The 22,738-nt window shown below is 40.3% G+C and overlaps 3 protein-coding genes across 11 annotated transcripts in view; 1 reads left to right on the forward strand and 2 right to left on the reverse strand.

Moving 5' to 3' along the window:
- The window catches only part of LOC116703848 (protein FAM222A), a 19,246-nt gene extending 4,441 nt beyond the window's left edge, over positions 1 to 14,805 (forward strand). The window contains exons 2-3 of one of the 2 annotated variants that reach the window (XM_032538808.1): positions 3,926 to 4,091; positions 12,182 to 14,805. In XM_032538808.1, the coding sequence (XP_032394699.1) occupies positions 3,962 to 4,091; positions 12,182 to 13,587 (1,536 nt within the window). In that variant the 5' untranslated portion in view covers positions 3,926 to 3,961 and the 3' untranslated portion in view covers positions 13,588 to 14,805. Of the gene's footprint in view, positions 1 to 3,922; positions 4,092 to 12,181 lie in introns of both variants that reach the window. The other variant, XM_032538807.1, reaches the window with a different exon arrangement.
- LOC116703847 (ARF GTPase-activating protein GIT2) overlaps positions 7,848 to 22,738 on the reverse strand; it is a 28,537-nt gene continuing 13,646 nt past the window's right edge. For 2 of the 7 annotated variants that reach the window (XM_032538802.1, XM_032538801.1), the window contains exons 20-21: positions 21,575 to 21,638; positions 20,835 to 21,297 (exon numbers count right to left, since the gene is read on the reverse strand). In XM_032538802.1, coding sequence (XP_032394693.1) covers positions 21,088 to 21,297; positions 21,575 to 21,638 — 274 coding nt within the window. In that variant the 3' untranslated portion in view covers positions 20,835 to 21,087. Of the gene's footprint in view, positions 7,861 to 19,662; positions 19,668 to 20,834; positions 21,298 to 21,574; positions 21,639 to 22,738 lie in introns of those variants that run through there. The other 5 variants (XM_032538804.1, XM_032538803.1, XR_004335524.1 and 2 more) reach the window with 4 other exon arrangements.
- Positions 16,238 to 19,702, reverse strand: LOC116703849 (glycolipid transfer protein). Of its 2 annotated transcripts, XR_004335525.1 has the most exons (6): positions 18,799 to 19,702; positions 18,315 to 18,373; positions 18,053 to 18,186; positions 17,810 to 17,960; positions 17,320 to 17,557; positions 16,238 to 17,112 (listed from the first exon to the last, which is right to left on the reverse strand). XR_004335525.1 is itself a non-coding variant. In XM_032538810.1 (5 exons), exons 1-5 carry the CDS (start codon positions 18,899 to 18,901, stop codon positions 17,375 to 17,377), a joined length of 630 nt encoding a protein of 209 aa, XP_032394701.1. In that variant the 5' UTR covers positions 18,902 to 19,702; the 3' UTR covers positions 16,238 to 17,374. The 2 variants fall into 2 exon arrangements, 1 of the variants encoding a protein (XP_032394701.1); XM_032538810.1 differs by having other exon boundaries at positions 16,238 to 17,557.

Genomic DNA, 22,738 nt, shown 5'->3' on the forward strand with positions numbered 1-22,738 from the left:
GGATGAATCCAGAAGCTGCTGCAACACTGCTGTCTAATTTTGTGCGTATGTAAAGAATACTTGTCTGGTCTCAGTTACTTAGACAGGCTCTTGCAGTGCTTGCCTTGAAGGCAGTGTAACAGCCATACATGATATACAATTTATTATATAGTAAGTGGATTGTTATTCATGTGCCAAGTCCTGTTCATTCAAAGAGAGACCCTGATCTTTTCTTCTGTAATGACCAATTGGTCTTTGTTAATCATTTCTTTTTTCCTAAATTAACCTTCTTTTTGTCTGCCTTTGTACTCTTCCTTTTGCTCGTCTGCAGTTTTTGAGTGGAAGGAAGGAAAAACATTAGCATAGCACTCACATGCTAATCCACCCAGAGAGTGAAAAGACCTTTTCCATTATCATCTAATTATTAACTGAGGATTCTGAGAACTGCTAACAGGAGCTGAGACGCTAGGGAGGGGTGTATGTGTGAATGTAGCAGGGTGAAAGTGTGCATAGAGCCAGTGTGTATCTTTTTCTGTGCATTTCATGTTTGTGTAGAGGGAGCCTCCCTCTTGGCAATTTGCTTCTAGCTTTGCTCTGACCCTTGATGCTGCACATACTCAAGACTCCAGAAGGTCATGACAGATGCTTTTGTCTGAGTCCCAGTATAATTTAGAGATTTTTCCTGCTTTTGATGGATATTCTTGCGCTTTGTATAGTAAAATGGGTAAAATGCAAGGCATGGCACATTTCAGATAAAAAAAAAAAAAAAGTTATCTCAAAAAATATAATGCACATTTTCTGAAGTTTAACTTCTTCCTATTACAGCATAGATATGAATGATATAGATATTACGTTATCTCCCTATTAAACTAAAGCAGTTATTAGAAAATTTCTCAGTTACTGCCCTTATAACTCTACAATTGATCTTCTCCTTCTCCTTCTCCTGATCCCAGGACAGACAATACTTTGGGGGCTCATTTGCATGACTCAGGAAGAGGCTTGAAAAAATACATTTATCTGCTAAGACATCCTTGGGGGACAGTTAGATGGACTGGAAGGCACAATGTCTTTATCTCCCTGTCAGGCCCTCAGTAGACCACACTGCTTATCAGCTGCCCGAATGTTGCCTGAGAGGGGAGGAGATTATAGACCTCCTTGCAGCTTAAACTTTGTGCTTTTTTATTATTATGCATGTAAGAGAAGTCCTTGAATATGTGAACTTGTAAGACAGGGGAAGTGCCAAACTATGGGCCTGGGAGGAAATTTGAGAAGTGAGACAACTACTTTGTAACCTCTCTAATGTCTTGCAAAAGGCAGGTTGGTTGCTGACTGGAAAGCTAATTAAAGAAAACTGGTTTGGAAGGGGGCCGTTATGTTAACGACAAAGATTCTTGACCTCATTGTGCTTAAAACTGCCATTTTTAAGATTGCTGACTTTGCAGTTGCCATGCCCCTAATTTCTGTATTATTACAGCCACTCACTATTGTGAGATATCCTGATTTGACATTGTAAGAAAGTGCAAGACAGAACATTATATGGAGGGCTGGAGAATTGTTATTGCCTGATAACTTAGCCCAGATAATAACATGCATTTTGGGATCACTTTGATCTCTTATCTCTCTTCCTCTTTTTTTGGGTAATTCAAGAGTCGGAAGGCAATTTTAAACTAAAATTTTCATAAAATCCCTTTTTAAATTTACAGTTTTGACACCCGGATAAAAGAAACCATCATTACTTGCACTTTATGCATCATTTCTAGGTCCCTTTTTTGCTTTCAGTGAAAGTTTTTTTTTTTTTCTTTAAGACTCTGCTGGCTTCTCTTTGAATTATAATGCTCTCCTTGATATATTTTATTCCAGCAGCAAATTATGGGAGTAATGGAACGTATTCCGATTCACAGCTCATTTGTGCTCGGTAAGGGAGTTCCCTGGAGAAACCATTTCTCTCTTGTGTTCCTTCTGCGTTTTCGGGCACCTCCCTCTTGACAAATGTGTGATAATGGAAGGGTTGTTGTGAAATTGCCATTGTTTTCTAAATGGAATCTGTCTGACCATGCTGAGGCTTTTAGCTCTTCAGATGTGTGTGTTCAGATGAGGCAGGTTGCACTGAACAGTTTGAAGTGGGCTTGTCATCAAGGGACAGATGAGCGGAGGAGGGGAGCGTCTACACTAGAAAGGGAAGGGTGAGGGAGTCTTTTCTTGTGTATGTACGTTGGCACCTGAGTAAAATGAAAGCCACCCTGTCTCTTCTTCCTTTTGAGGTGAAGGTAATCATGTTTCTGCAGCTTGTCGACTGAACACTGTTCTGTGGTTAACTCACTTTAGCAGCCCTCTGGACGCTGAGGGAGAAATTAAATCAAAAAGAACCTTAAATGTGAAAAAGAGGCAATCTGACAGCTGTATGCTGCAGGCTTATATTATCCTGTTGGGGACCACTGCTTTGTAATGAAATACTATGTTTCCATCCATAATTATTGGACTGACTATTAATACCCTGTAGGTCTGTGATTTTTGTTGCATAGATTCCAGTTATCTGTCTATAAGGTACCTGATTCATATACAGTAAGAAGTAATTACGATAGCCCTGTTTTTTTGTTTTTTTTTAGTTTTGCAGTGCTTGCATTCATACTTGGTGACTCTGCCTGATAATAAAAGAGAATGTCAAATGCTATTATCGCTGAAATATTCCATCAGTGCCTGGCTTTATCTTCAAAATGAAGATGGTGTGGTGAGGCGCCTTTTTCTTTCAGACACAGCCTCTCATTTCCTCTGACAGTACTTAACTCTGCAAACAGCACAGCCTATTTTAGGGAGTGAGCTGCTTTTAGCTTTCTCTGCTGATCAATACAGCCATAAATTTACAGAAGAATAAACCCAGGTCTCAGCACTAGTTATAAATTGAAACACCCAGCCCGAGGCTACAGGAGGCCTTGTAAGTGATCTGTGTGAATGCAACCGACAGAACAAGGTTGATAACAGGAAAGAGCCCTCAGATGGAGTCGTCATATGATATTACTTATTTGAATGCACACTCTAAGCAGTTAAAAGTGGGGCTCCTAAATTGTAATATAGTAAAAGGACCCAAGTGGTTGCAGACTTTCATATATGTAAGCTATTGAAGGAGAGCCTCCTATGGGGTTTTAATGTTCTCTACCAGCAAGCTTGCAGTTTTTCTTCCAACATCAAACTTATTTTTGATGCTAGAGTTAGTACGTGTTGCATATAATTTGATATCTTTCCAATCTGAAAGTTGCCATCTACTTTTCATCCAGTCGTCCTGGAAACTGTGCCTAAGCCTTCACAAAAAGACATGAGAACAAAACTGATTAGGGATCAAATAATCTCTAGTGAAGTGACAGGTTTTTGAGCCACGCTAGATGCATTGTTGGATTTAATCTCAGTCTGATGGTTACTCCACCACTTTGGTCCAGACTGAAATATTTTAAAATTAAAAACTATTTGATTGATTTCCGTAAAATTTGGCACTGACTTTTGCGGTCCCCAGAGAATGACACCTACTGACTTTGTTAATTGTCCGACTTTACTTCTAGCGCCACCACAAAGTTGACATTTATGTTTAATTTGATTATTTGATGGATTGCCATGACATTTTGGTGCTGACTTTTAACAGTACCTCATACCTGTAAAACTAATAGCATTCCCATCAGCCTCAGCTGTACTTTGTGTTGTAATGTGCTAATTAGCCAATTGTGAACATAGTTAATGAGTACATGCTAAACATCAGCATGTTACCATTACCATTGTAAATATGCTAATGTTAATGTTCAGCTCGAAGCCCCGCTGTCTTGAAGTACAGCCTCACAGATCCGCTAGCATGGCTGTACACTAGACTAGGAGAAGTACTGTATTGTTTAATCACTATTTCATTTGGTGTTGCGTGTATTGGCTACACAGTTTAAACCTGTTTTCTTCTTTGTTATAGCAGGTTTATCCAGGCTGTGTGCAGCCCTAGAGAACTATCATGCTGGCCTGTATCCAGAGACGGCAGAATCACTCGTCGCAGCGTCTGGCCTGCACACCCAAAAGCCTTGATGTTCCTCCACCGCCATTACTGCTGTCAGTACCATCACTGCAGCCGTGCAACCACAAAGGTGAGTTTATATCACATGTGAAGACATTTGGCCAAAGAGGACAGACAGCAAGATACCAGAAATACACAGTTTTACAGTTTTTTACGAACATAAAAAATACTGGTAATTAGTAGGATCTTGGTCATGTTAGTGAGTTACTTGTTAATCAATCATGTTCATGTGCACATGAAGCTCATGCATGGTTTTAGCGGGGTGCACTGAGATTTCACCTGCTCTGAATCTTCTAGAATTCAAAATAATGGGCCTCCTGATGATGATGATGATGATGATGCCTTTTAAGTGGGCTACTAATCAGCGTGCTCCTGCAGTGCATACGCATGCAGGTCAGAGTGGACTCCAAAATAACAGAGTTAATCAACTCACGTACAGGGTTACTAATGATGTTCACATTTTGTGTCGAAAGTGCTCCCTGTCTGTGTTGTCTGACCTTCATCATGACTGATTATACTACAGTCACTGAAAGGTTGAGTGGGTGTCTCAACCTAACCTGGACTGACATTTGTGATTAGATTTCTTTCAGTTAATTGATTGAATGCGACTTGTTTGCAGATTTGGTTCATGGTCTGATACTGCTTTCTTAATGTGGGTTACATATGGGTTGCATCCATATTATTCCAAATTGCCTTTTTTCTTCCTGGACAGTCTAGATTCACATAATGAGATCATAGTTCAACAAATGAAGTTATTCTGCTGTGGTTTCTTTTTCTTGGTTGCTTTAAAATATTTGCTGATGCCTTTATATTTCTATGCTGGCTCTGGTTTAAAGCTATATTGAAGATCTATAACTACTTATAGTGTAATGTTTCTGCTGGGTGTGTATTGCAACCTTATGAATGTACCATGAAAGGGCTTGAATTCTTTGGTCCTTTAAAGTTTTTTTTTTTGGTAAAGGTATTGTGTTATGATTTTGAGTTTATGCTGTCATATATTTAATGTGTTTTTATGTGGAGATACGGAAGAGCAGCTAACACACTGCATAAGGTAACAGGAATCGTAAATTAAATGAAACAGGGCTCAGACTGTGGTCTCATTGAAAGCAAGAGCTTGCAAACATTCACCAGTAACATTGCGTGCATTCAGATTGGTCTCTGACAAATTAACTGTAATTTGACTGTCAATATTATCTTAGACTATGTAGTCTCATCTGACTGATCACTTGCCAGTTACTGTTTGTTTTTTTTCATTTGCATGAGCCTGTGCATTCTCATATCTTTGTTCATTCATCATGACATCTGATCTTCCATTGAGTATGCATAACATTGTAAATGTTTGTTTGGGAAGCATAGAAGGCACATCAGTGTGTGTAGATGACCCTGTAGTAATCAGATTTCAGTGACACTTGCACATACACACAGGTGTTTTCACTTATTCTGGATAGTTAGACCTTTTCTCAGGTGAACCCACGCTAGAGGTTTTCTGAGGTCACCAAACTCCATGTACTTAAAAGAACCATAAAAGTTTTCTTTCTTGATCTAACAGGTGCCACAAGATTAACAGGAGAGTACGGGAGATGTATAAATTCCCACGCGACCATGAGACGAGGTCTAATCAGCAAAAAATAAGGGAAAACACCTGTGTGATCATGGTGCCAGACGGTGTAATTAATAGACAGAAAACGTGGATAGTGTTCTGCAGTAATACTTGCAGCCGCACAATGCGTTTCTACCTTGACTCATATTTGAATTTTTGAAAATCTCTCCCTCTTCCACTTCATCTCCCATCTTTCGCCTCAGGTGGAATGCTATTTTGCTTTTTTTGCTATTAAATATTAATTGGGAATCACTGGCGCACTTGTCTGCTAAACGTTGTAACAGAAGGGCCTAGTTTGCCTCAGGCAGAACCAGGGGTGCGTTTCTTATTCGGTATTACCCTGCGGCCGGCACCCTCCCCCCCCCGCCCCCCCCCCCCCCCTTTGAGGTTTTATGTACTGCGACTGTGCATAGTGCAGCACCCTCCAGCTGTAGCCTGACATTTCAAGTACAACCCCAGGGAATAGACTGCTGATGGGAGCTCGGTCTGTGTGGCCCAGGCTTCTTCATTAAATGAGTCGCTGTTGGATTGCGTTAAATAGGGACTTTAGTCGCTGCTGCACTTTCGAAAGCCAATTATCATTTTAAGCTATGAATAAATGGAAAGTACGTGGAATCAAAACTCACAACCACACCAACCCATGAGAGAGACTTCTAGAAAAGGGAGCGTTAGGAATTATGTGACGAGAGTGAATGAGAGCTGTTCCCCTCTCTGCTATCTCAGTTTGAAAGCAGGGGCTGGAAATGCTTTTTTCCCACGCTGCTGGCCTGTGCTCGGGTCGGCTTTGAGAGGGGAAAGTTTGCCCATGCTGGGCCAAGAGGCACAGAAACAAATGAGGACTGACACTGGTGCAAAGGAGTATTCGCCAGAGCCTCTTCGAGCACACATAACTAAGTGTTCAGCCCTGATGTTACTCTGTTCTGTGAGCAGCCTTAATGCAGAGTTCACTGACATGGAAAGCGGGAGGCATGTACAAAGGGGGTGAATGAGTGTCTGTATTTTTATTTTTTGTGTTTACGGAAGAAGTTTGTGAGTAGAGAGTTTAGTTGAGATTTAAGAGCATGTCTACTTTCACCACCTAACCCATCTCTATCTAATGGTGCTTTGGGTTGCTAGGTTAAGTAAACCACACGGAGGCATTAACTGGCAATATTTGTTTAACCTCATGGGAAATTAATATGAAGGCATCTTCATATAAGTCTGTTGAGTCAATTGACTGTAAATGAATGTGTAAGGGGTCATTCAGTGACAAACCCAGGGAATTGGCATTCAACTATAAGCTTTTTAGGTTTCTTTCAGTGCATTGTTTTGGTTTTATGACATATTTCCTATATCTAATTTATATCTATATTTAGCTTTAGCTTTTACCCACAGTTGACACTGTGACAGGATGGTTCTCATCGAAATACACTTTGGGAGTCGGAGTTCATGTCTGGTACCTTCTGTTTCATCAAAGAACCAGATATTTCACACACATTCAGTTCTTCATCTGAGTCATTAAAATGATCTATGGCCAAACAATTGATTAATTCAGTATTGCTTGGATGTTTAAAATGCAGTTGAAAGATGGAAACTGACTGAAACAATCTATCACAATAACGACAACCATTACAATATTCAATATAATTAGCATATAATGATATAAATGATGCAAAATCAAAAATAAGTTTATTTTTAACTTTGTGGCCTAAATTGAGAGGGAGAGCCAGCTGCTGGTTTTGATGTTCTGCTTTGTGACTGATCAGCAGATAGTCAATTGCAGACGCTCGCTTAAATAGATGAATGAAGTCAGGGCCAATTAATTAGATGGTTCTAATGACTGGGCTTATTGGGCCAACTGGGTGCATAGAGGAGGTTTCCATGGTAATAGAGACATAGATTTTAAATGTAATGGGAATATGCCGCGCTTAGTAAATTAGTCCCTGGTTATCAAGGTAGGTCAGAGTATTTTAAATATCAGGATTATTGGTGTGGTAAGCAAGTATTTATGCCTGCCTGAGAAGCACTGTTCTGTAATTAACTGCCAGTTCTCAATGCCATGTTCCTGCTGAGGATTAGACGCTCGCACATATTATCTCACCACAATGTTTCACTATAAGTCTTTAGCGTAACAACAAAAACCTGTGGGATTTTTGCCTGACACTTCAGCCCGCATGTATGGATATTAACAAGGAATAATTTATGATTTTTTTGTTTTATCTCACATGAGAATCATATGTAGTGGTCATTCTAATGGTTTCTTATGTTAGCCCTCTGGGTATCTAGGCTAACAGTTGGAAGCCGTGGTTTTGGAAAAGCAATGAGCATGCTCAACTGCCGTTTTCAGCCCTACCTCTGGGGCTTGTTTTGCCCATAAATTAGTGATTAACTGAAACCGCTCCGAAACAATGAGGTCGCTGCTCTAATCTGGGGGGAAATGGCTTCAAGTGTGACCACGGGAAGAAGATTAGCTCAGTTTAAAGTGGCAGAAAGCATTGAGTGGGATTTTATGGGGGTGGAATCAGGGTAATGAAAGACCTTATATATACCACGGTATGGTAAGTACCAAATGTTTTATCGCTCCTGAATATTTTCATGCTAATATTTATAAAGTCTCTTTTTCACACACACACACACACACACACACACACACACACACACACACACACACACACACACACACACACACACACACACACACACACACACTATATTAGGCCTAGTGGTGATGGAGAGTTTATAATTGGCCCCCCACCCCCAACTGTGCACGTCCCCTGCATGGAAAAAGGAAATCAGGATTAGGTGTTTCCTGTGAAAGTGTGCCAGTTTCACTCAGCATGGTGCCACAACAGTTGAGCAGCATGTTTAATGTGTGGAGCCCCTTCCAAACGAAATAACATTCAAGCCTAACTGGACCATTAAATCTAGGGTTGTAGATCACACATCAGTGTCATTATGCAGATTTTTTTGTGAAAAATAAAAATACAAACAAGCTTTTTCAATCCTATGTACTTAAGTCAAAAAAACAAGCGGATGGAAAATTTTAGGGGTCAAAGAATTTAAATTTGTAAGCCTTTTTGGTCGTGGTTGCTCTCAAAAAGTGGCTGGTGTTATTTTCTGTGCGGTTTTTCGTCCGCCTCGGCACCTGTGCTTCCTGTCAGGCTGAAGAGTGAAACAGCGTGCAGTCTGCAAGTTCAGGGTGATTAAGTGCTTAAGGTCAGACTGCTAATTATCTCTGTGCCGTTCTTACCTGACAACACATAGCTGCCATTTCCCCCGTTGTCATGTGAACAGCCTCATATTTGTTTTCATTTCTCATCTGTATTTCACAGCACAGAATTGTGTTGTGTGACCACAGTGCTTCTCAACAAATAAAGACAGGAAACCCTTTCATGAAGAAATGTATAGTTGACAATCTAAAGGAAAACCAGTTGTTTTTGTTAACGCACAAATGCTGACCTGTTTCAATTTTCAGTTTGTCTATAGTGTATGCAGAACATTTCTTTTGGCCAATGCTTATAATTACATACTAAAAATGTATTAATGCAAACCTACTTTAATATCAACATGAATAATATAATCTCCTAAAGGCAACATGGGATGATTAAAGGAACCAAGCCCATGTTGGAATTGTAGCTCAGCCACTTTATCTGCTAGGTAAAAATATTTATTAATTTACATTTACATCGTTTTAAAAGAGCCAAATAGCTGATTGCTGAATTGCTAATTATTGCAGCCTAATAATAATAAGTAAGACACTTGGGGTTCATAATTCATTTGTATATTTCTACTTGTTTGTTTGGTTCTTTTCAGAATAAAGACCAAAATGAGCTGGGGTGAGGGTGCAAATAACCTCTTTGGACACCTGCAGAGCACCATAAAAGTGACGTGTTATCAATTATCACTTTCACTAGTATGCATGTGCCCTCACGTTGAGAGTTTGGGTGAGACAGCAGCCTCTAGGCGCTTGCCTTCTTGGCACTTTCAAATGGAAACTTCTGCTCTCACAGCAGCCAGAATGTAATTAATGAACCACACATTTTAAACACTATTTGACTTGGGTTTGTTTTGCAGGAAGGTTGAGTGAAGGAAGCTAACATTGTGAAAAATGACTTCAAGATATACTTTTCTTTACTGCTCCCACATGCTTTGGGAAAGCCACTATTGGCTGGTAACAGTAACATGCTGTGCTTAGTTTACTTCCATTTAACACCACTGATTGGTTATAAAGTCTCCAAGATTGAAACAATTACCTCTGGTTGTAATTTGGTCATGGTGTTTCTGATCTCCATTTTAACTTTGCATTGCTTGCTTCTGTCAGGATCAGCTAAAATGATCCCCTTTTGTATGCATGCATGGTCCTCAGATGATTAATATGTGAATGCAGAGTGGGGAAGGCCTATTTGCTAATGAGGTTTCCATAGTGCCACATTAAGGCAGCCACAGTGGGAAGTGCAGCTGTGTTGTGTCTCCATGGCTCTGACAGGGCTGTAATCTCTAGACTAACAATATCAGACACCCTGCGAAGAGGTGTTAGCATTCAAAGTGTTTGAAGTGTTGGTGGAACAGCAAGCCAGTTGCAGCATGCAGGGCTTGACACCAACATTTTACTGAACAAGCAACCGCTAAAATGCTTGGTTTGCTAAATGATCTATCTTTTGGTAATTGAGCAATATTATCCCAGGCAGATGATTTGTGCATTGGTGTTGATGCTGGTGTGTGTCGGATTCATGATATTTTGAAATCGCTTTTCATCATCTAAGCTCCTTTCAGGTGGATATGAACCTCTTCTGCATATTGTTTATAGTTATGAATATTCAGCTTTTTGCCAAAGGCCAGAAACCATTATCACGGCTGTTTTTTCCTGTTACCTCTTTCTCACATCTTGATGTTGTGTACAATCTGAACACCTTTTCAACATCCCATCATGTCATGGTTTTCTATAGCAGCACTACACTGTGATACATAATAAGCAGTGTTTTGCTTTGTTGTATTTCTCTGTAGAATTCATTCATGCCCCTAACACCATGGTGCTGTTCCTTCGGCTCCGCTGGGAGATTGCTGGATGGATTGAACGGTCCACCTTACAGCTTTAAACACCCAATTTCTTTCTTTTATGAGATGGATCTTGTAGATTGAATCATTTTCACAGTCGGGAGGCTCACTGTAGGCCTGAAATGAAATTAACTCCCAAATCAATTTGAAATGGGAACAACAAGTGAGCTTTCCCCTGCATTGCTGGAATTGGTTTTGTTATTGAAAATTAAGTGAAGTGTTTTGTTTTGTTATATTTTGCCCTTTCATTGCAGATTACAGCTTTGTTCTTTTGCCTGGTATGATTTCCGCCGATCTAGGTTAATTTTAGTGCCTTTTCTTTTTATGCCAGGAATTCTATAAAACTGTCACTTTGAAAGGTGGCGGTAATTTCTACCAGGTGATTTATTGTTTTTAAATGGGGCGCCTTTTCCACCTTTTCTTTGTCGCTAGGAGTTAAGCAGCTGTGAAATTGCCAGAGTAATAGTGTTTAAATCCAATCTTAGTTTGTCTCGTCGGCTTTGCCCTTGCACAATTCAATCTGCAGTGCTCTTGCTCTTTTTCCATCTGCATCAACTTTTCCTTCACAGTTAGGGCTCCAAGCTTTTACAGTAGAATCGGTTCAGGTTCATAAAAGCATAAAGTGGAACCAAATGTCATAGGGTGGAACTGAAGATGCCCAAATAATTACAAAATGATTGAGAGAAAGAACCAAAAGTAGGGTGTGGAACAGCTAGGAAGAATTTTAGCATTTCGGCAAAATTGTAGAAATATTCAGTGTTCTTAGAAATGACTAACTACAGTCGGTGAATTTATTTTCTAAGCACCTATTGATTTTGTTGTTGTTACTTTAATCAGGTTCTTCTTGGCTCCTACAGCTAAATGCCATTAAAAAAAATCTAATTGGAGCCATTTCATTAAAATTATGTCCTCCCCCTTTTTCTTTTGCCAATTCTCCTCGATTTTGATTTCCCAGGGTAAACCAACTTTGGGTTGAACTAACTTAAGCCCTGATCAAACAGTGCTGGAGGTCAAAGTTGTAGTCAAGACCACCAACACTGAGACCAAGTCATCACCAAGACCAGTGTATTGGGACCAAGTCAAGACCGAGACCAGACCAATGCGAGTCAAACTGCAGGACAAGATGAAATGTAATAAAAAAAAATGCCAACCATAGGCAACAATAGAAAACCATTTCATATTGTTCTTTATTCACCTCTTTTATTGCCATAAGTCTATCATGAGAAATGCGTTGATAAAATAATCAAAAGGCAGTTGTGGTCTTGAAGGGAAAATATAATCCCAATAAAAGCGAGTAAAAATATGGTCGATTTCGAGACGAGATCTTAAAAATCTCTTAACTGTCTCAAGACCAAGCCCGATCTTGAGTACTACAACACTGCTGGAAGTGTTTCCCTCCTAAAAATTAGTTTATACATGTTGATTTCTGCCATTCTCTAAAATAGGTTTGAGATTGAAAGGAAAACACAAGATTTCTCAGGGCTGCTGGTGAGCTAATCACTTGTCTCTGTCTGCTTTCTTCCCAGGCGAGCCAGCCTCCATGATTTCTCGGTACCCATCTCCTGCAGAGTTGGATGCTTTTGCCCAGAGGACCGCCAACAGCCCACTGTCCATCAAAATCTTTCCGTCTGACATCCGGGTGCCGCAACATAAACAGCTTAACAAAACAGTCAACGGGTTAGACACCACAGGCCAACACTATAGCTCCTATTCACACCCGTACTCAGGAGGCTATCAGGGTTTGTTGGGCATCATCAAAGCCTCTGTGGTAGTCAAAGGTGTGGTGAAAAACTCTGAGGGCAGGAGGACTAAACTTGCAAACACCCAGACTTCTGTGGCACCGTATAATAATCCTCTGAATAACAGCTACACAGTCAGACACGGTCATAAGGCCTATCATATAAGCTCATGTAAGCCCCATGATGTTCCTATTGAGACACTTTGTTCTAGCGCAGGGATGGCCTCCAGAGATCAGAGCCTGGCCCCCCAGTCTGAGCTGGCAGAGGTTCAAAGCCTGATGAGGCAGATGAGCAGAGTTCCCCACAGCCAGGCCATGCAGCTGGGGGGAGAGGCTCGCGCTAGCCCCTCTCTGCAGGCTGTGGCTGCAGTGGCACATTCAGACACAGACTTTGTCCTAGGAGTGCAAACACAGAGCAATCTTGCATTTACAGGGGCAGTGCTACCTACACAGAGTGCAGACATAGCCAAAGCAGGGTACTTAGAGAAAGGAGACTACACAATGTGGCAGCATAAACATCCAATCCAGCAGCAGCAGGCCTATCAGCAGGGAGCAGTGAGGATGTACAGCATGAGTAACAGTGCTCACAGGCACAGAGCCGCAGAGGCTAGAGTTGGACAGTCTCCTGAAACCTGCCTCCCTTTGCCATGCTCCTCGCAGCTGTCTTATAGGCCGCACCCTGCCAGCATGGGGGCTGGACAGGAGCGAGTCAGCAGCTCCTCTCTGAACTGTGCCGCCATGCAGGGGGAGTTTTCGGTCGGACAGTACTTTGCTCCTCTCTGGGACAGTGTCATGGCCACCCCTGATAGTGACTGTTATACTTCTCAGGTGCTGGCAACGGGTACATGTGCAGCCAGGCCAAGAGACCTGGGGCTGTCCCATCATCCTCTCCAACCAAACTGCCATCAACACCACCACGCACAGAGACACCAGCCACAGCTCCACCCTCATCTTCCTCCTCATACCCAGGCTTACAGCACAGACCAAAACCTATGTTGTGGGCTGCCTAGTTCTAGCCTGTGCCATGCTGCAGTACTTAGCAGCAGCCTGCAGTCTCTGGAGTGCCTCATCAGTGAGATCCAGCCTCCCTGCATCAAAGAGTGCATGCTGGGCCGTGGGTACGACGCCATGGGGATGCCTCAGCTACTGGAGCACCACCAGCAAACCCACATCCAGCTCCCCGTCTACAGATAAGATATGGCGTGCTGCCACACAACGGAACGCAGAAGTGACAAATCTTTTATAGACAATGGTGTGTCAGCTTAGACACCTATGAGAAAGAGACATGCCTTTTTAGTTTGTGCATGTACTGTGTTCGTAGAAGGCTTTGTGTTATGAGCCTGAAAAGGTAAGCGATAATCATGATTTAATATACAGGTTTAGCTTACGGACTTAATGTTTTATTTTTATATCTTAAATGGCCATCAAATATGCCTGCTGTTCCTCATTTAATACTGATGCTGAGCACCTAATCAGAATTTTCCATGGTCTGTAGGTTTGCAGGTAATTTTCCCGTAGGCCTTTACAAAAATGCAAACTTGTTGAACGGGAATAATTATTGGTACTCTTCTGAAAACATTTATTTGAATCTAGGAAGGGTCACTGATAACCGTTTTTGTGAATACATTGTATATTTTTTACATAAAATGGCTTCTTATTTGAACATTCCTTAACTATTTACTGAACTTTGGGTTGTCTGTGGCTTTGTTGTGCACATATGCAGTGCCCCATCTTCTGCAATATGATGCCAATTTCCTGGCCACTGTATGAGGGAACATTTTGATCATTTGTATAGAAATGTGAATATGGTTTTTTTGTTATGGAGCCACAGACAAAGTTATGTAATTTAACATCTTGATTGATTTAATGTAGTCATGCTCAGCACAATGTATTAGGACTGTTGCATATCCAAATCAACACTGTGGCAATTCAGGCCAAGTTAGATGTGCCCTTTGGTTGTATTTCCTTTTTTTTGTTTTTTTTATTTGAAATGGTTGTTTAAACATTTTTCTTGAATGAACTAATCTCTGGAAGGTTGTGACTCTGTTGCACAACACCTGGGTATATACTGTATGAGTGCCATGTTGGAGAGCAGGTCAACTGAATCATTTACACTATCTTCTTTGTAGGGCTATATAATCTCTGATGGTGTGATATGCACTGTATGACTGAGTAGCTCTTTGTGTGTCTGCACTGGTTCTGTAATACTATTTATTTCTGTCGGCCTGTTGAGTTATATGGCAAACTGTCTATAATTATAAAGTGCAATTATTATATATGACAATGCGACCGCTCTCCATGAAGGATGTTGTTGAAATAACTACATTTTGCAATGTATGATCCTTATCCCTCAATCCTTTTTTTCCTCTTCGTAATAAGGATTGTCAAATAAATGAGATTTTTCTAAACCCAGCACATAGTTTGTGTTATTACGTATTAGTTATTTTCTGCCAGACATGCAGCTGAGAATATGGTTTTTATTATATTCATGAATGATAAACTAGTTGTGGAAAGATGAGACATTTTTCTAGATTTATTGCAAAGGGATTTGAGGCTTAACCACCTGGCACTTTTTCTTTTCTTTTTTTCCTTCAGTCATAGATCTCATTTTTATTAAGATCTGTCTTTTCACTGGAGGAGCTCAGATTTATAATGTGATGTAAATCAATCCTTAGCTGAAAGATATTGGCCTGGTTCCTCCATAAATGAGTTGAAAGTGCTAATTTTGTTATCACAGTGAATTACGTTAGACTAGATGGATAGCGGATGCTTGAGGCAGAAGCCATGGAATACTTCAAAATACATAAGTGTAAATGAAAATGTTATATTACATTTGTGTATAAAAAAATACATGCTTTCTTGAAGATAAATCCATAAGAATATTACTGTTCACATTATGTAGAAATGGGCTTGTGCTTACCAAGCTATTGAATTGCTAATCTTAGATGTCGGCATGCCTGCACCTCTTATTTTGCTTCATTTGTCCTCCTAAATTGGATGCTATAGCAATAGCAGTAAAGCGTTTTGGTCACCACAGACATAAAATGCACACTCCATTACAAAACATATAAGCTAGATGGCGTGAATAATGGCATTAGATGCACTGCTGGGAATAAAACTGCAATATTCAATTGATGACCTCATTGCCGATAACAAATATTTCAGGAGTTAAAGGTCAGCGGCTTTGTCATTGAGGCATTGTTGTAAATGATTTCCTCTCTTTAGCCTATTGTGTCCTGGCTTTGCTTGGAGCTTTTCCATCCTATCAGTCGAGACAGGCTGGGCCGCTCTGCTGATAAACCTAAAGGGTTACAGACATGCTCCTTTTGCTCTAGCTCAGAGGCGATTAGCTCAGGCTCCTCTGGGAGGACAAGCAGAGCCACTCCAGCCTCTGGGACACACTTCAGATAAGTAAGACTGGGCAGAGGAAAAGGTTGGTCGATCTAGGGGATTAGGAGACATGAAGAAGAGAAGGGATTTTTTTTTTTTCTGATTTATTGCGGTTTGAAAAAGTAGGTTTCAAAATCATTTTTCAGCAGTGAGCTTGGGAAATATTTTAGCTGAGAGCAAATAAATTTGTTGACCACCAGAAGAGCTTGTACAAACCTACTCTTACAAAATTACAAATATAAATCAGAACTGCTCTGCAGAAAAAAAATTAAGATCTGGCAAAGACTGGAACTGTATCTACGTTGCATTAAGTGTATGATTTTTATCACTGGACATAATTCATGCAGTAGCTCAAATACAAATGTGATTAAAAATACAAAAACAAAGTAAATATCACCACCTAGAGTAAAATGAATGAACTGTAAGTGTGATTTGCATTGTTAAGAGTCGCAGTAAGTAGCGTCACCTATTTTTTTATTTTCAGTCACACGTTAAGATTATGTGAAAAGAACAAATTTGATCATAGTTCATAATCCAAAAAACAAAACAGCACATCTAGAAGTATTCATTCAGAAAATGCAGATCTAATAAATAAGTTATTAATAAATGGGCACATGATGTCTGCTGACAAGACAAATATTGACATTATGTTTGTGTAAAAGAAGTTAGGTCAATTGAGACAAATAGGAACAAAATAGGACTACAGAAGAATACATACAAAACAAAGAAGTGGACCACACCTTCAAACTCAACACAGACAACAAACCCAGGTTAAGCTCTCAGAAGGAAAATAGTTCTGGCTCTGGTAACTTTAGCTTTGTAGGTAAAAAAAAAAAGAATTGCAAACATATTGATTCTGAGCTTGAAAACATTGTGTTTGTGTACAAAAACACCAAGGCACAAGTGGATTAATGCACACCTGAAATGGGCTGTTAAGATTTTAAATGACGTCAATTTGACTTGAAATCGTTACTTCATGGCTCAAGAGGCAGAGGACATCTGAATGTGAGGCATTGACAGAAATGGATCCCTGTGATAACAGTGTTTCTGTAAACACCTTACAGTCTTGTATTCTTCTCTTGATGGAACAAGTGAAAAGCCACCTGTTAATGTTATAAATAAAGCAGCAACTCACACGCAATAACATTATTCTGCATAAGAGTGAGACCTGCACTGTTGCTGTAACAATGCTGTGATTACTTGACAAGAACAAAAACATAACCTTCTGCTATAATTGTTTTCATCATATTAAGAACCAAATAGACAGTAGTGATATTTAGTAAAACAAATCCTATATACCTATCCTATAAACTACCCTGTTAAAAATACACTTGGAGCGGCCGGGTTAGCTCAGTTGGTAGAACAGGCGCACATATACTGGGAGGTTTGTGCCTCGACGTAGAGGTCCAGGGATTGAATCTGACCTGTGATGATTTCCTTCATGTCTTCCCCCCACTCTCACCTAGCTGTTCTATCACATAAAAAGGCAGAAAAGCCCGAAAAATAATCTTTAAAAAAATAAAAAATAAATAAAACCTTTGGAAACTGGGCTTGCCTGACACCTGAGAGGTATGACAGATGTCCCGGGACATCAAACCGTGTAGTCCAGCTCTGCGTTCAGATTTGTGTACATCTCGTAGATGGCATCTACAGTGGCCGTGTAATTAACTAGGAACTGACGCACGTTTATCAGACAGTCTTCCTCTTTCACTTCCTCTCCCTTTGACAGAGCCTTGAGGAAGTTTGATTTATAGGGCGCTGCATGTAATGCTACCTGCAAGAGACAAAAAAAATATAGAGGCTCAACATATAAAACAAGAAAGATTAAGTTAAATACAGGGTATGGACACAACATCAACATATAAAATAGAATACAGTAGCAAAGAATAAGGCATTTGTGGTAGTCAAAATAAACAACTACAGCTTTAACTGGGCTGATGTATTGTTGTGGTCAGATTTTGTACATTCCTATTATAATATTTCCATAACTTATTAAGAATACCATGAAAAGGGACATTTTTCTCACATTGAAAATCTTTTGAACAATCCAGCCGTGGTATTTCTTCAGCGCCTGCTCATAGGCTTTGGTGACATTAACCCGAATTAGGTTGGGGTTGTTTTCATCTCTTTCTCCATCTGCCAGACTCTGGAGCAGGATTTGTATGAAACGGAGACCCCTGCAGGAGAGACCCAGTAGATCCATTACAGTTCAGCAGCTGAATGGTAAAACGTACAGTAACGTAACATTAAGACCACGGAGTGCGCTCACCTTTTCAGCCACATCAGAGCTAACGTTGCTCCAACTTTAGGCCATTCTGCTGCATGGGCTTCTCGCTCTGCCTCCACAATGTCCTGCAGGGAGACATACTTCGCAGGATCCTTAAGATACACTCCTTTAATTTTCTGAAAATGCACACTTTGGTTGAGTTTGCATTGTATGAACTGTACCATTAACCTCAAGCACATTCTATTATTCCTGGTGACAGTAGTATGAAAACACACCAATGCATGAAAATACAGACAGATCTTACCATTATATTGCCATTAATGTCTGATTTGATCACTGAAAATACATTTGATCCCAAGCAGTCTGAAAGAGAAAGAAGACATTTGAGAGCAAAGCAATAAAATATGAATGACTTCATCACACATGTCCCTGGCTCAGAGGGGGGGGAGACAGATCAGCCTTCACGTAAACAGAGGGAGGTAAATGCAGTGGACGCAAAGTCCAACAGTTAAGGCACAATGAGGCCAATGTTGCTCTATTCACTGGGTAAACAAAGAGTTTCTCTATAGGCTAAACTACCACAGCTGGGTCTGATCCCCACCGTGTCCCAGCAGCTCCACTTCTGGTATGTTTGAAATAAGCACGTCCTGGGATCAGACTAGTGGCAATGCATTTGTACATGAGTGACATGACAAGTATGAACCGTGAAAGCGACAACAGCGCGCCGTCTCAAGCACTACATTATGTTTTATCGAGTTGAGGTGGAGGTATGTAGGCTATGTACTCACCAAAAAATGAAGGAATATGAGACACAGCATCCAGGAACAACTTAGTGTCTATCGCCTTGTCAGGAGGCAGCTCTTTGAATTGGTTATCCAGTAAAAGAGACATGGTCCCCGCCGTGTGAGCGCCGTGATAAAGTGGCAATCGCGAGCAGCTTTCGGCTGAAAAGAACCCGGAACTCTTTTTTTTTTTCTTGTCAGATGGGTGGGGAAGCACCACCAGCCCCTATCACTTTCGTCCTTCTCCAAACAGGTGGGACATTACACATGGGCGTGTTAAAAACCGCTGCTGGTCCACACAACACACACGACAATGAGCTCGCTGAGGTATGAATTATACTTTATTAAACCTAGGGCTGGGATTGTTTTCAACCACAGATGTAGTAAAGCGCGAGGGTAGGATACATGGGATTAAATGTCAGGGCTAAAACCAGGGGTGGAAAGTCAGTGAAAACACGCAGTTGTATTACTGTAGCTCGTTCGTTCACTTAATTGACTAGAATTTTAAAATCTGTAATTTTACTTTCATTTTAGAGAGTTGGTTTGAAATAAAGATTTGAAGCGAGACAATGCAACGTTTGAAAGAAAAAATAACATTAATTTTTTTAAATGAAAAGATGAACTCATAAGCAATAAACTAAATATGCAATTGCGCGAGTCATCACAGTCAGGGGTTTGGCCAAAGCAGCATTACTTTTGGTATAGACTGGTCTAGCAGGACCACGGCTGGCTCATGGAGGCTAATGTTAGCAAACTTTAGATAGATGTTGAAGAATAATGGACGCGAGTTAGGCTCTACTAAAGCGTTCAAAAGCTTTGCATTAACATCAGTGCAAAAAAGGAGAATTAAAGTTGGTGACTAAATCACACAATATCTCTCTTCAGGGCACCCGAACATAACCCAATTACAAAAAGAAAAAAAAAAAAAAAAAACTCTTTCCCTTCTTATCAACCTTCTGAGAACGTTTTCTTACTTCTACTTGAATAACATAGAATTAACTGCATTCCATTTATGCAGGGTGATCCTGTTCTCTTTCCACCCCTGGTTGAAACTGATCTCACAACAATGAGTGACACATAAGACCCAAGTTCTAGAACAGGTACCCAAACTTTGAGGGCACATTTCTACTTTACCAGTGACTGTAAACCATAGCTGTACGTATGTGACCACAGGTAGCATCTAACACACTGGAGTTACAGCATCACACCGAATAAACAGAGATTCCAAGGTGCCCATGTTACTGCCAGCTGAGAAATCCCAAACCTCAGAACAAAAGTTAGTCTGTGAGGAGCATTGTGTTAAACAAAAGCTTATGAAAATAATCATTGATATTTTCTTAGAGGTATGACATACCATTTATAAATAGAATAGCATTTGGGTTATTTTGATAAAGAATTACATGGATACATATATCTTATATATTTGCTCTTAAAATTGGTTCAAAATGGATATCACACAGGCCATTGAGGCCATCTCTGTGACAACTGCGTACACACAGACACACACACAAATTGGTAGGACTGTAACATAACTCCAAAAATTACTGATAATTAACTGAATAGTTTACTGAAATCACCTGCTGGAACTGCTGGATGGAATGAAGGTTTGCACACTCTTGGTACTGCTGGCCTTACATGGTGCTCAATGCACTGAAGCTACTTTTATAATCACAGGTTTGCTTACTAAACAAACATTTTAACTCTAAGCAAGTGGCATCACAATGGTTCAAGATTAAAATACTGTCATTGCATCCTGTTGACATTTACAATGGCTAAAGCAAAATAAGATGACAACACTGGTGTAGGTTAAGGTTAATCTCTTCTGATCCTTGATGCCAGGTGTCTTGCAGACTTTTGTCCCCTCTGGCAGCTCAACCATGCCAGACAACTGACCTCAAGGAGCACAAATGATGACCTCTATGTGGAAAACTACAACGTGGAAGGCTGCTTGAGATAGACACACACACTCACACTCACACTCACACTCACACTCACTCACACTCACCTCACACTCACCGACTCACGCACCCACAACCACACACACACACACACACACACACACACACACACACACACACACAGTATTGCACCTTGGGATTTTGTGTGAATTAAACAGTTATCTCTTTATGAGGTAAGGGATAGTAACAGATTCTGCCCTACAGTTTTAAAGAGGTTTGTTTACTCTTTATAACTGTGATACAAAAACAACCAAATTAAATAATGTTTTGATTGATCACTTACACTATGGGGACTATGAACTATTTTGGGTGCACCAGAAATGTTTTGGGGTTTTAGTTAGTTGTTGTTTTCTTTGGTTGTCACAGTGACAAGTTGCTTGGCAGCTTTGGCAATGTCATAGGCGCACTGGATGACCTGCTGAGTGACCAGCTGGATGTCCGACGGGCAGGGGTTGAGCTCTACGGCCTTCTGGCACTCTCCATGGAGCCGACTGGCACTTGAAGTGAGCAGACACAGAGACCCGCGCACAGTCTCCGAGGACGGCCTCTGTGAGGGAAAGGAGGGATGATGGAGACTCGATAAGGGACTGACATGACAACGTTAATCAATAAACCCTCATTGTGGTCAGTGGGCTGTGTGTGTGAGTAAATATAAAACAAAGTGATTCAATATATGGTAAATATAAAAACCAAGTAATGCAATGAACAGGACCTACCTGATCTAAACAAGTAATTTAAGATTCCCTTTGGCTGTTTTCAAACAAACAACAAATCCCTTAATTGCTTGGGGATGGACATACAGCTGTTGGTAGGAATCATTTTACCTTGGGAAACAGGGCGGCCATCTCTGTCACGGCCATGCAGATCTTTTCTGAACAAGGCAGGAAGCTGCGGGAGATGGAGACAAAAAGGCTGAATGGATGATCCACCCCACGGAGCCATATTCAGCAACACCAAAGCTAAACAGCTACCACTAACATTCCTCACCATCAAACTAAAAACAAAAAAAAACTGAGGTCCTATTATTTGTGCCAAAAATATACACCATTTATGAATACAGGACATTGTACACTGTATTCAAATATGTAATGTTAAATTCAGCGGTTTTGCTCAATAGCACACTTGTTTTAAATCATAGACAAAGTACCTCATACTTAAACAGGTTTTATCTAGCAGACCTGGCAAAGACTACAAACGCTTTTACTAAAATATCACTGCTGTTTACACAACTACAGTTTCCCCAAGTACACCATTAAAACGTCAGACACAGAGCCTACCTACTGTATTTGATTATGTGACTAAACATATGTATTTCAGTGGTGCAACGTGCCATAAAGAAAAAAAATCCTGAAATAACCAGCTAGGGTGAAATGTGTCACAAAAGGACAAAAAGGTAAGCAAATCTAACACTGGATTAGTAGACAGTGCCGTTGTTGAGGCTTCGAAAAGAAAAAACAGCGATCATCAACTTCATGACATACTGAAACTGAAAGCAGTTTCATTTAGCAGAAGAGACTAATATTCTTACAGAAGAAGCAAATAATCAAGCTGTGAACGCCTGCATTAGACCACTAATAACTTGGAAGGACAAACTAGTATACTTTCATATTACGGTAGCACGATATTGAGAGTGCGGCGATATTCTAGGGTTGACAATTGGCGCTTCAACAAAAATATCTTCACACTTAGATACTTTAGATAAATAATCATCAGTAATGTGGACATAATGTATAAGTGGGAAAAAGGCAAACAATAGATCAGTCTGGTAAGTTCAGAAAAGTACATCACCTTACTGTAATGCAGCCTTTAAAACCAGTAAGAGATCATTATTTCATATCACGATGTTACGCTATCCAAAATCTAATACGATATCTAGTCTCATATCTCGATATTGATATAATATCAATATATTGCCCAGCCCTAACATTTGAGCACATTTAGGAGCACCATGATTAGGGTTGGGCATCGTTTTGATTTGAACAATTCTG

This window comes from Etheostoma spectabile, chromosome 16 (assembly GCF_008692095.1).
Source record: "Etheostoma spectabile isolate EspeVRDwgs_2016 chromosome 16, UIUC_Espe_1.0, whole genome shotgun sequence".
Classification (NCBI taxonomy): Eukaryota; Metazoa; Chordata; class Actinopteri; order Perciformes; family Percidae; genus Etheostoma; species Etheostoma spectabile.

Bases quoted from the DNA above. Each gene is read 5' to 3' on its own strand.
- LOC116703849 (XM_032538810.1), bottom strand. From the start codon at position 18,901: ATGTCTCTTTTACTGGATAACCAATTCAAAGAGCTGCCTCCTGACAAG. The intron at 17,961-18,052 runs GTGAGCGCACTC...TCTCTCCTGCAG, and splicing joins GCTCTGATGTGGCTGAAAAG to GGGTCTCCGTTTCATACAAA. The intron at 17,558-17,809 runs GTGAGAAAAATG...TGTCTCTTGCAG, and splicing joins TTGTTCAAAAGATTTTCAAT to GTAGCATTACATGCAGCGCC.